Source organism: Neolamprologus brichardi, chromosome 7, assembly GCF_056152115.1.
Source record: "Neolamprologus brichardi isolate AB-2024 chromosome 7, ASM5615211v1, whole genome shotgun sequence".
NCBI lineage: Eukaryota > Metazoa > Chordata > Actinopteri > Cichliformes > Cichlidae > Neolamprologus > Neolamprologus brichardi.
This window is the reverse complement of record NC_142110.1, coordinates 45,010,811-45,024,868: the sequence shown is the minus strand read 5'-3', so window position 1 is coordinate 45,024,868 and position 14,058 is coordinate 45,010,811. Positions and strand designations below refer to the sequence as shown.

Genomic DNA, 14,058 nt, shown 5'->3' with positions numbered 1-14,058 from the left:
AATACTTTGGATTACTTAATATATTATCATGCTGTTTACAACTACATGAATGTACTATTGCTGTGATTTATTACTGTTACTGAAGGTCCGCGGCTCCGAATTGTAGTAAAGGGATCTCTGACTAATGCGTGGGGTTCTGTGTCGGGCTCATAGCCGAAAACTAGCTTTACCTTGTTGTCTGGGTCAACTTCGCTTGCGAGAGACAGAGAGAGGCGTTGAAAGGCTGCTCCAACGGAACTTATTGTTTTGGAGGAAAACACAAACACAGCGTACAGCCGAGTCTTAATAGCTTACTTACAACTGGGCTCGTCAGGCACTCTTCTTGGCTGCAGTGGTTATTATTATATTTACTGCTTCCAGCTCCCGTTTTTGCTCGATGACAACTCATACTTTTCCTTTTTCTCCCTCCCTCGCTCACAGACACATAACGTGTATGGCAGTCCATTCTCCCTGCAGCACGGACTACACTGCCTATGATGCTACATTCTTTAAAGCTATACCTGTAGCATTCTGCCTATTAGCTTAGCACAACAACAACAAAAAGGCCTCTCTCACCCAGGAAACATGCAGAGAGAGAGCGTCACCCTGTAACCATGGCAACCGTAACGCTGCCACCTGGAACAACAGAACGTAGCTGTCAAACAAAACCCAAACAGTCCTGACCCGCGACAATATGAAACAGGGAAGTACCGCCGTGTAATCCATTTATTTCAACAAAGTAACTGTATTCTAAATACCACCTTTTTAAACGGTAACTGTAACGGAATACAGTTACTCATATTTTATATTTTAAATACGTAACGGCGGTACATGTATTCCGTTACTCCCCAACACTGATAACGATGAATGTTATTCAGCAACATCAGACGTGACGACCAGATCTGTTTATAAGGCTGTGAACAGACTAGTGAGCTAAAGATAAAGTTTCCAGCCATGATTTCTGTGGTTTCCATACAACGTAAACTAACCTTGTCATGCACTGAGTAAAATGAAGGCCACTTTCATGCCTCTGTTTAACTAACATCACGGTCAGTGAATGTTTATGATACCAGACTGTAATTACTCATGGAAACATCCTTTTTCTGCTACTTTTTTCCTTCCTCTGTTTTTCTCTTTTTCACTTTTCACCCCCAGAGGAATAAATCACTTTTGTCATGATCTACTTGCAGACAGTTACAGTATCTATAAACATGACCCCATCTGTGACACTGGCAGTGGAAATCTTTGCTTTTTTCTTCTTCCCAGAATTTCATCTCTGCTTATTGCAGATGATGTAGTTCAGCAGTTCACATGCACTGGAGCAGTTTGCGGCCAAGAGTTATGCGGCGGGAACGAGAATTAGCACCTCAAAGTCTGACACCATGGTCCTCAGCCAGGGAAGGGTGGAGTGCTCACTCTGGGTCAGTGATGAGATGCTGCCGCAAGTGAGGGGGGAGGGGAGCAAGTGATTGACAGACGGACTGGGGCGGCATCTGCAGTGATGCACGCACTGTACTGGTCCATCGTGGTAAAAAGAGAGAGGAGCATGTCGATTTACGTCCCTACCTTATAGTCACGAGCTCTGGATAGTGACTGAAAGAACGAGACTGCAGATAGAAGAGGTGAAAATGAGCTTTCTCTGAAGTGTGGCTGACATCTTTATTAGTGATAGGCTGAAGAGTTTAGTCATTTGGAAGGGGCTCAGAGTAGAGCTGCTGCGCCTCTGTGTCGACAGGGTAAATGATTAGTAATGGCAAATGACACCTTTGTACTCCAACTGACCACTTCACACGACTTGCCGACTCATACAAGCACTTCTTTCTATGCTTTATCTACATAAGTGCTTTCTATCTAACATTCAAACACATTCATACGCTGATGGATCCATTGGAGAGGAACTTGGGGCTAGCATCTTGCCCAAGGACATTCTGAGGTACTGTCTGAGTTGCGGCACCTATCCTTCAGGAGAATACTGCAAGTGCTACCTGTAGTGTATTGGTGAGTGTGGATGTGGATGTGAGTGTGCCATGACGTTAGCGGCAGCACACAACGTGACCAACGTGGTAGGTATACTGATGTCTTTAGGATGACTTATGAGGACACTGAACAAGTTCAAAGGGCCTATACTCCTGTAAGGTAACACATAGCTTCAAACTTCAATACATTTAAAAGACAAATTCATCTCTATCCTCTCTTCTCACAAAAGGACCAAAACTTGCCAACTTGTATAAGTGAAAACTGCTTTTGGAGCCACCCTCAAGAGGCCATTTGAAGTCCTTGCCTGTAACTGTAACTTGCTTGTACTTGTTTCTCTGCATGCAAACATATTGACTAGCACTAGCTTACAGCTTCAGTACAGCGGAGGTGAGGTCTTTAACTTTCATTAAACTACAATGGGCACACAAAGCAGGCTAATATCCCCATTCTGACAGTTACAGTTACATCAGAAAAAATGTTTGGCCGCTGAAATATTCCCGCTCCTGGAACAAACCTCTGACGCAGTGCTATTTTTCACAATGTTGCTCAAGGCTGGATAAAAGCCAGTGGTTTTATTTTACATAAATAAAGCCAAATGTCTCCTGCAGGGGGAAATAGGGGGAGAACTACCTGCCGAGAGGTATGATTTAATGTCCGTGTGCGCGTAGTTATTAAAGTGAGACTCATTCGCATTGCAAAATCCATGTTGATGCTGGAATTCTTTGATGTAAGCCTCAGAGAGAAGATCGTTTTTCACAAAGATATCTTCCTACACATACAGGCTCTTACTGAACCTGACCTAATTTATGTTTTTTTTTTTTTTTTTTTTACATATTTTAAAAGAAAAGAAGAGCAACAAAAATAGAAGAACTATAAAAAATGTGTAGATGACTGTACTGTGGCGAGTAAGACAGTGCTACGGTTTTTTGTTTCGTTTTTTCCACTCCAGATATTCCACGTACATTTTATGTTTTACCTGAACAGTTGGTCTTGATTGTTATATAATGTTATGATGTAATGACCTCTCGCCTGAGATTTGACATATGTATTTTTGACTTTTATCGCTCTCTGTTATCTGGTGTTTGGGCACTCTCTCACCTGTGGACCATTACCATCCATTGGCGGTTTTGCCAGTAGTGGCAGGAACAGGTGTAGAGTTACAGTAATTGGGGAGAAAGTGCAATCCCACCATGTGTGCCAATATTACATTTAACATACCACAATTTTATTTGAATTCACAATTATTTTATTTTCATTATCCTGAGCTGTTACCTCCTGTGCTTACAGCTGCCCTGAGAAGAAGCTGCAAAAAATAAAAAATAAATAAAAAATCTAAAAATTTTCCTTCAGGGCCCAATTAAGCAAAGTCTCACTTCCACATATGATTAAATTCAAAGTTATGCAACTCAGACCAATTGACTAACCCTCTAGGCTAGGAAAGAAAAAATCCAAATTCTCTGTGTATATCAGAGTCTACATGCACTTTTAATTTGACTCATTACCTCGAATGGCATTGTGACAAATGCATACAATGACACAGAAACTGACATAATAAAAGCATCAAACTACTGTTAAGATAATTTGCCTCATCAAAGGACTTTGTGAGCGAAAGTGTGCTGAATCATCACAGGATTATTTAACCGCTCCGCTCTGAGCGAGAAAGACAATTTCTGCACCCTTTAAAGTGATGGCTCACTTTAAGTGGTTGTTATTTATACAAAGAGGGCAAGATCGTGGCACTAAAGTCGTGAAGTTGCAACTTATCCAGATTAACTCATTTGTCATACAACAAAAGACAGTGGCGCTTCACACGGAGTAAAATTTTCATGTTCTCATAACTCTCATCTAGAGCCTCAAAGGAGAACGGAGCAGAATCCACTTAAGAAATCATTACTAATTCATAAGTTTCTCTGCTGAAATGTATCTCATTACTGCTTTCTTTGTTCCACTGCTGGTCTGTATAAACGCATAAGGCAAAAGGGAAAAGCACCAAATAGAATTATTCCCATCATACTGTACTAACAACCAGGAATATGTGTTTAAAGAAAGAGTTTGTGGTTTAGAAGGATTTTTATTACAAACAATACAAAATATGTTCATAAAACATAAAAAAAACAAAATATTCAAGGTGTGTTAAAATATATAAAGTACATTTTTGGGGGAGGCTTTTTTTGGATTAGGTTATTTCACATAGAGTAACACCTTTAAGGTCACAGTAAAAGTTCCTTGTTAAGGAAGCTGCCAGGATGTCACTTTAAAAAGGTTATATGGCTCATCTTGAGTTAATATTTCTTACAAAGAATTACATGTTTCAATAACTGATTTAGCAGACACACTCAGTGCACATTTCTCCAACAGTGCATGAAATCAAATACGAGCACCTTTGTGGCTGGAGTGATCATTTGTGTATCCGTTGGTCAGATATTAACATTTCAGTTTAGCCCCCTACTCTTGCTGAGCACACGTAGGCAACACTAAAAGTAGCTCTGAAGAGGCAGGCGGCCCGCGCAGTCGACCAAAAGCAGTTTTCAAACAGTCAGTGTGGTCGGCTGAATTTTGTGACAGAAACTTTGACAAACCAATAAAAGCCATCGTCCTCTTTGACTACTGTCATCGAGGCTAGTGCCATAAAAACGAACAACTGCGTATGTACTTAAGACGGAGCATTTCAAACATTCACAACACTTTAGAGACCGCTTTCCTAGCTGAATATTGTCCTGAACTTTCTGTGGCTGTGCATGCTCCCGGTACACACAGCGACTGTATTTTCTTATCTCATTGTTTTTATGGGAATTCTCAATGACTGCATAAAAAAAAGAAACATACAGAAACTTGTCAACACCCGCTGAAGGTAGAAAGGTTGACACATGGATGAAAGCAAAGTTCACTGGAAACGGTGTGTCACATTTATTACATCATCTCAGGGCACTTTTCTGCAATAGCTCAATGGTGCTCGACTGGAAACAAACTCCACCTGGGTGTGCCTATTTCCTAATATCTACATAGATGTAGTTGATGAATAGAAATTTAAACACCCTTATATTTATATATTTAGTGCAGATTTCACCTCAACATAAATTGGGTTTCTATAGCCTGTGATTGGATTTGAAGCAATTATAAATTGGAGTTATCCTCTAAGGTGAGTAGTTTCCTGATTGGTCCAGCTGGATGGAGCCACAGCACCTTTTGAGAGTGAATGGGTGGATGACTGGACGTGTAAAGCGCTTTGGGGTCCCTAGGCGGGACTAGTAAAAGCGCTATACAAATACAGGCCATTTACCATTTACCATTTACCATTGTTCACCTTTTATTTGTCAGTGTTTCAGCACATATGGTTACTTTTAATGCTGAAGGGTCAGTTAGTCTAAAGGGCAGAGATAAGTGGAAAGGTCACGCATCCTTGTGGTCAGTATCCAGCTGACATTCCCATCTTCCTGCTGTCAGACACAGCAGCAATGCAGTTGTTCTCCTTTTCCACAGCATTAACCACATTGAGAAAGTATTGCCAGTTCCCGGTTTTGTGTTTAAGCTGTTCCTTTAGGCCTTTTGACACAGACTGAGGGTACACAACACACACACAGACAAAACATTAATACTACTTATCCTTAAGAGATTACAGAAAAATTAAATCTGCCTTTGTAGGATTATGGACCGCTAATCTTCTTCAGAATCCATTATTACAGATGATTTTTTTCTGATAGACAATCTAGTGAATTTGAATATCATTAATGGATAGCGAGGATAAAGGGAAGTACTTCACCTCATCAAAACCAGGTTCAAAATTTACGTTGTTCTTTGAGTCGATGAAGATTATGTGCTCAGTAATGGCATCTTTCAAGCTCATCCCCAGCCACTGGTGATTTATTATAGACTGCAAAGATAAAAGAACTGTGAGTAAACAAACAAAGAAGTATACAAACAAGGAAACAGAGTTTTTAATTATTGAATTACCAAGGCCATTGCCGGCGTAATCAGGCTTCCTCCCGATCCACCAATTATAAGAAGACCTCCAGACTTTGACTCCAGTATCACTGGACTCATTGAGGATGGAGGTCGTTCGCCTACGTAAAAATAAAACATCAGATGGAAATCAGACTCGGTGATGAGATCGTGAAACGTCTGTAATTTAGTTGTCGTATATAACTTCACCTGCCCTCAGTGTGTCTGCTCTCCCGCAAAAGTCAGCCAGCTCATTGTTGAGGATGATGCCTGTACGTGGAGAGTAAATCATTCCTCCAAATCTACAGAACAAAGGGTACTCAGTCAGCTGAGGGGATGATGGATACACCTAACATTAGTATGTTTCCTATAACGCAACTCTTCCTGCTCACACTTGGTTTATGGTGCTTGTGGCAGAGACGGCCAGGCCATCTTCATCCAGGACAGACACGTGTGTCGTCCCAGTGTGATCTGAAGAAGGTGTGACGTTGTAGTAAGAGTTGTCATGGGTCATGTTTGAAGAAATCATCTTCCTGATGCGATCAATGAAGGTGGGATCAATCAAGTGTTCTGCACACTAAAAGGAGAGCATCATTAAACATTTCTAAGATATCCCAGATATTACTGGTTTGAGATGTAGAAACCCCATCCTAAAAGTTGGGATGCTTTATAAAATGTTTCAAAAGATGTCAAAAACCCACATTTTGTTCACAGCAGAACACATGTCAAATGTTTAAAGTGAGAAAATATACTATTATTAAAAAAAGAAAGAGGTAATTTAGAAATTGATGTCAGCAACACGTCTCAAAAACGTTGAGAGAGGGCCATGTTTACCACTTCTTTTATCAACAGTCTGCAAACATCTGGAACTGAGGAGACCAGCTGCTGGGCTCCTCAGTTCCTCTGTATCCTCTGTAGATGGATTGTTTTCATTTCCATCAAACAATCATTATTCTTAACATATAATAGATATCCATCTTGAGTTTTTTGAGCAGTGAATATAAATAATATAATAAAATATAAAATACATGAAATAATACATAATATATACCTAGACTTTAGAATTCAATTTCTTGCCCTTGTATTGAAAATGTCCCCAGTTCCAATAAGAAAAAAAAAATTTCAGATCCCAACCTTGCCGTTATTAAACTTTGGATCACAAATGCTCTTCTTCTGTCCATTAGCAAATTTAAGTGCCTCTATAAAATGATGGTACATCTCAATCTTCTTGTCACCAACCAGAGAGTTTGGCGTCAGCGAGAACCCTGCAGAAAAGACAGTGATAATCCTTTTAAGCTTTTGTGAGCTAACAACTGTTTAACTGCTTCTTTAAATTTAAATTTCATCCAGCTATTACAGCGGCTTAGCCAAAAAGAAAATCACACAAAACACGACACCTTCCATGAGTTTGAGAATGAAGGCAAGCAGGGCGCCTCCAGCAGGGGGTGGAGGGATGTAGAGGTTAGCATCTCCCAAAGGAACAGTCCAAGCATCTTGGACCTGCACCTGGAATGACCTCAAATCCTCTATAGTCAAGGTCCCACCTGAGACAGACACACAGAACGTATATAACAAACTTTGCCCTAAATTAGATTCAATTTTTTTCACAACACTGAGTAAAAGTCATTTTTCCTTTCCATTTAATTCCTTTTCAAACACAAACCCTCAGGCTGCTAATGCTGACATTGCACCAACCTGCAGCTGTTATGTCTTGGATTAAGTCATGCCCTATCTTGCCAGAGTAGAAATCCTCTGCTCCTTTCTCTGCAATGGTTTCCATGGTTTCTGCAAGTTTGGAAAACTTTACGATGTCGCCTGTGCTCAGAACAGTTTTGTTCTTGTGGCAAAAAATTTCACTGTAAAAAAGAAAAGAAAACACAAACTAAGCAAAAACGAGAGCAGAGAAAAAGAGACAGAGAGCTGTCAAAACCAAAAACTGATGAAGGGTCAAAGCACTACACCCTATGCATCCTAACAACATTGCACAGCTAAACCGCTTCTGCAAAGAAAAATGGATCAAGATCTGCCCTGTGTGGGATCTGTGGCTATTAGAAATCTTTACTTTAGAACTAACTAACTCTTCTACTTCTTATTTATTACCTAATCCTACCAGGATTATGAATGTTTAAGGTGAGTGTTTTGATATAAAGACGCTGGAAATTTAAAAGAATTACTTCTTAGTCCACTGAGATGAAGTGCTTGTTTGAACTTGTGACAAAGATGGAGAGCATCTAATTTTTGGGCAGACAGAGAAGACCGTTTGTTAGACTCACTGCAGTATAAACTGAAGCCAGGTTGATTAGTGGCACGCTGCATTGATTGAATAGGAAATTAACACAGCGCAGTCACAGTTCAGGGAAATATTCTTCAGTGGAACTGATAGCTGACAGTTTATCAAGTCCCTTTTAGTTTTTTTTTCTTATGCTCTTAGGTCTCAGAAAATTCAGAATATTAAACTAAATAAAAAAACAACAATCCAAGCACAACAGAGGAGCCAGGAAGTTGAGGGAGATTCAGACAAGACCAGACAAAAACTCACTAAATACATAACGCAGAATACGGGATTGAAACAAAATTACAGAAACCACACTTTAACTTTAAACAGGAAGTAAACTGAAAGACACAGCACAAAGCTAATAATTAAAAGAAAACAAAAACAAAACTGGATCATAAAGTCGGTGACTCTGTTTGGAAGAACTGATTGCACTTTGGCATTAGAAGCAGCCATTTTCATTCTTGCACCCAAAATGTCCTTTTCACTGGTCTTTATTAGAACATTTTCAGTTTAAAAGCTGATTAGACAAGGCATTTCTAACTCTGAAAAGAGAGCTCTAGAAAAATGGCTAATCATATTTGTTACCACATTAGACCTTAAATGCATTAGGAATGCAACATGCTGATCAAATGGCGCTAACGTGAATGCCCTGAAAGCACTGCTGAGGCAGCATATGTCACTGAGACCCAAATCAAAAGAAACTCTGGATAAACAAGACTCGTTATTCACCCTTAACCTAGAGCCGAGTGTGTGCCTCAACCACCCACACGCACAAAATTGTACTCAATCCATCAACCCTCTTACAGATTGAGACACTGACAAACACAAAGATAAACATTCCCTTTCAGCAAACACACCTTCTTAAATGACTGACTCAGCTAAAATCTACCCTGAGGGCAGTGAGTCGAAGCAGGTTTGCCTCTGATCATCTAAGCAGTGCTCCATAATTTTACCTATTAGTTTAAAAGCTTTCTGAGATTACCTTACAGTAGAATTGGGTCACTTGGTGTTTACTACAATTGTTATCTTCAATCTCACAGGAATCCAGATTTGCACCTGACAGTGATGCACTTTTTAAAGATCCAAGTGCAATAGGTTTTCTAATCACCACTTATTTTCCTCTGATTCCCTTCTCTATCGTAAACATTAAAAAACTCTGTTTGTGCACACACTTTTGGCCCGGCATCCAAAAATGAAATGCAATCTTTCAGGTATTCCCCATGATACCTGAGTCCTGGCTGCGTTTCACAAACATTTTTTGGATGAAGGTTAATGCTACCTTTGTCTCTGAGCTGGTAAATCCTGGTCCTGAGTCACGTTAAGAAAAACAATGTGCACTCTTATGTCAGAGATAACAGTGCTTCACTGAGAACAATGAGCATGGTGCCTGGCCTAAAGTATTACGCAATGTGTAAAGTTAAATTCTCTTTGAGATGTTACATAAAACTATCACAAAATTAGTATAACCAGGGATTTACAGGAGAGGCCTTCGCTCCAGGATTTCTGCAGTGACAGCTGCATGAAATAGGCTCCAGCAAGGATTACAAATGCTTTTAGTTCATTGGTGCCATCAAACACATGACTTAAAACACAATTTTTTCTTTGCAAGCATTATTAATTTAAAAAAACAAACAAAAAACTTAAGTCACAGAGGAGTAATTGAAAAGCTGTACCAGAGAGATGATGTTTGTATGTTTGTTTTCACAAAAGACACGATTTTTCCCAGATAGGGTGACAGAGGGATGCCCTCCCTAGCCAGTTTAATTGTTGGTTCAAATAGCCTGGCCCAGGGCAGCTTCCCGTACTGTTTGTGAATTGCCTCATAGCCTCGCAGCTCTCCGGGAACACCGATCCACTGGCTGCCTTCAATGTAAAAATGATAAAAGTAGTGCAGGTAAATTAGACTAATGGTGGAAAACTGTTTGCAAAATATGACAAAATGTTAATTGATGAGGAAGATCTAACCTTACCAGCACAACTAGAGCACTAACAACTTAAGTTACAATCACTGTATAAACAATACATAGTGATTCTAAGTACATAAGTGGATAAAAACAATGCATCTTTTAAAATAAATTTAATTAATTAATTAATTAATTTCTGCAAAGTGAGAAACCACGAGGACAAAATCTGTAACTGGATATTGATAAGTACTGTAAATCTACCTACCTGTGGAAAAACTGAAGGAAGTGGGACACTCCTTTAACAGGTTCTGTCTGAATGACCGTGGGACAGTTTCTCTGAAGTTGTAGACTTTAATGTTGCCTTAAAATAGATCAGAAATCCAATTGGTTGGTCTAATCAATCACTGCTGTGGAGAAATACAATTTATGAAACACGTGTCAGTAGAGAACTCACCTTTCTTATCTCTTATAGTTATTATAGAGCCCCCTCCAATCCCCATGCTCTGAGGATTGACCACAGATGTGCACAGAAGAGCTGCAATGGCGCCATCTACTGCTGATCCACCCTGCTGAAGCATATTCCTGGAAGGGGGTTTCATTTTATATATGGGAAATGTGTAAACACTCATTGCACACACTCCGACTTACACATGGCTTTAATTATTGAACCTGGTGTTTGAGTACTTGAAGATGCCACAGTACGGTGACGGCTGCCAGTGGGCATGTTCAAACCACATCCTGCTGTTTGAGGTCGACCTCAGGTAACATACCAGGAAGTCGCTGACCATAGTGGTAGTGTTCTTTCTTTCCTTTCTCTCCTTTTTTTTTATTTGACTCATAAGGTAACCTGGCACTAAAAAAAGAAATGTAACTCACATTTCTCACTCGGATTATCTAAGTTAGCTGTGACATAAACAACTTAATCCTGACTGGACCGTATTTGAAAAGCCCTGAATGGGCCCTTTCACCAGTAGGCTGGCGTGGGATCAAGTATAGTCACTGAGCTACAAGAGGAAGCAGTGTTGGGAATGTTTTGCTTCTGATGGTCAGTGAATAAGGTCTGACCGAATGAGTGATTATCTTACAAATCTGTGAGCATAAGTAACACAGAGCAGGCAACCAAAGGAGCTTTACAATGAAACATGAGTTGGGAAAAATTTAGGATGTTCACGGGGTGGGGGAGCTTAAAGAATTTTGGAGGTTTGAAAACTCAAACTGAAACTTGATAGCCCATCTGTCCGCAGTGAGTGTTGGTGCACACAAAGACATATAAAGAGCTCTATTTGTCACCCATCTACTGTAGAAGAACAGGGTCAGTATGATTAAACAACAAAAAGCTGATGTGTTTCAGGTTTCTTTGATTACTTGAAGTTGTGTCCTGTTGGCACAGTGCCTGGTGGTTTTACCTGCCTGAACAAATTTAGTGTGTCGGCTTTCAAGTGGGAAATGAACCCTCTTTAAACTTTGGCAGAGAACAGACAGAGATATATCTATCTGCGGGAAGCAGGAAAGGGTATGCTCACATCTAGTCGGGTGGGATCGGGGAGATAATAAAATAATCTGCTGAGCTTTATTTGCAGTTACTGTGTTGATTGATTAATGGCTTGCTCACTGCAGAACAAATAACTCAACCACAGAGTGCATTAGAGAAACAGCTCAGACCTTCACTGCCCAGTCAGAAAAGCTAATATCAGTTACTGAGTTTTTCTTTTACAGTTACAAGCACAAGTACTGAGGTACAGTGTGCTGCATGCTTACTGATCTGCAGGTCTTATCTCTGTTCTTCACTGCCTATTAAATCTCTTAAACAGCTTATCACATTGCTCAGTTCAGCTTTTTTCTGTTGGAAGGTCCAGTCTAATAGTTCTGTCAAACAGTATTGTGAATTGTTGTCATGCAGCACTGGGTAAGCGCTACAGGTCAGTTAATTTGTGAAGCACCCTGAGGGTAGAAAGTTGCAGTGGTATGCGTTGTTTGAGCGTCTGACTGTGAGGCTGGAGTTGTTTTGCTGCTACTAGTGAGTAGTTTTGGTTTGGCGATAGAGGTGTTTTTCTTCTGTTTAACCATCTCCTCCTGTCCAAGTTGTACAGTCTATTTTTTAAAATTTTTTTATTTATTTATTTATTTTCTTTACTGTTGGCTGACAGATTGCTGAGTGGGACAAGGTGCACACTGGCTCCTCATGGAGTGCCAGCTGGGTTCTGGGTTCAGAAGGACGCACAGTCTTACAGCATATAACATGAATGAAAGCATGCTTAAAATGAAAATACTGTATCTAAGATCTATAAACACACACACACACACACACACACACACACACACACACACACACACACACACACACACACACACACACACACACACACACAATAAAATCATAATTAAAAACCTCCTTACTATTTCTAAAAAGAATTAGTGTAAAAGACAAAATCCAGTCAAATTCAATACTTTCTTTTTCTTCCCCGGATTAGCTTTTCACTATAAAGAGGACTTTAACAGACAAAAACGTACCTGCCAATCTCCGAGCAAATCTGAGAGTCTGCGGCCACCGCCGCTTGCTTGAAGCTGCCGCTGGAACATCTTACGTCCAGAAACGAGGTGAAGCACAGGCACAAGAGCGTAACGATGCAAATAAAACCGATCAAAATAAAGCACCACAGCACCCAGGGCTTATATTTGGCCATTTTGACTTTCTGAGGGGAAAACTTTGCGCCGAAGGAACTTGTTCTTGCTTCCACTCAGTGTGCGCGCACGCGTTCAGCGAGGTCTGCCCAATGATCCAGACGTGGATTACCTCCCTCCCTGCCTCCACCAGCCTCTTTTAAGAAATGGCTAAACTGAAACTGAAGATAGGACCGGATGAGTAGTACAATGACTACAGCATGCCACTAAACCTTAATTGTCCTTCTTATGTCATGTTAAAATCTCAAGAGGGATTTAGCTGTCGGTAATCGGGAAATGCAGGGTGATTTCCATTCGACTCAGTGACGTCAATGTCGATAAATGATCTAAAGATGCGACATTAAAAAGAAATTTGTACCCTCTCACTCTCTAGAGCATCGCACTCTGACCCTCAGTGTGTGAAAAACTACTTTCCTGCTGTCAGACATCCACCACACTGTCTGATGTGAACTCTGTGTCAGCGACCCAGCTGTGACAGTGGGGTATTTAAAGAGAGATATCGCAGATGCTGAACTCATCTGCATTAAGACCACAGCAGGCTCCCACTTGTTATTTTAATTGCGCCATCGTAACTGACCTCTGGATGGTAAGACATTGTAAGACAAAGTAAACAGCAACACAGAACAACTCCGTGCGTAAAACCTGTCATGGTTTTACGCACGAGGAGTCTACAAGAAAAAGTGAACCGAGGGGCGCACAGACTGTGAGACAGGAAATAGGACAAATAGATTTACATCTCTGAAGAACGGGAGGTTCTGTTCCCGTTTGTGGCGGTGAATAAGAAAAACCCTGCACCAAAAAGCACACAAAACTCCCCAAAACAAAACAAAAACCAAACCAAAAACCAACCAAACAAATAAACAAAACCACAATAACAACGAAACAAAACAAGGATGACTTTCAAGGAGTCCACAGCATTCAGATTAGTAAAACTCTAACACCTATTTATCAGATTACATGTTATGTAAACAGTTTATTCATAGTTTACTTTCTCATGACGTCATTTCCTCCACCTTATCTATCAGTTCGTTTAGAGAAGGCTCGTCATGAGAGACCTTACGAAGCTCTCTCAGTTGTTTACAGAGTTTAAAAGACGTATAAACATTTTTTTAAATAAAAAAACATCACTGGGAATCTGTTCTTGTTTTCATTTTCATTGCGCAAACATTAGATAGTTTTCGATATTTATTGTCTTTTTGTTGATTTCATTTTATTATCGGTGTCTGCAATAGTTCTCATGTAAAGGTGGGAAGTAAGTACAAATACTTACTCTAGAATTTTCAGCTTTCTGTACTTACGTAT

The 14,058-nt window shown here is 40.1% G+C and overlaps 1 protein-coding gene across 1 annotated transcript; it reads right to left on the bottom strand.

Annotated features, from left to right (window-relative positions):
• Positions 1 to 4,019: 4,019 nt before the first annotated feature.
• ggt5b (gamma-glutamyltransferase 5b) lies at positions 4,020 to 12,879 on the bottom strand. The gene is made up of 12 exons (XM_087843675.1): positions 12,586 to 12,879; positions 10,529 to 10,656; positions 10,340 to 10,435; positions 9,844 to 10,033; positions 7,591 to 7,751; positions 7,293 to 7,439; positions 7,030 to 7,160; positions 6,288 to 6,472; positions 6,106 to 6,197; positions 5,908 to 6,017; positions 5,717 to 5,827; positions 4,020 to 5,512 (listed from the first exon to the last, which is right to left on the bottom strand). The coding sequence occupies exons 1-12, from the start codon at positions 12,756 to 12,758 to the stop codon at positions 5,363 to 5,365; spliced, it is 1,674 nt and encodes a 557-aa protein (XP_087699801.1). The 5' UTR covers positions 12,759 to 12,879; the 3' UTR covers positions 4,020 to 5,362.
• Positions 12,880 to 14,058: the final 1,179 nt, after the last annotated feature.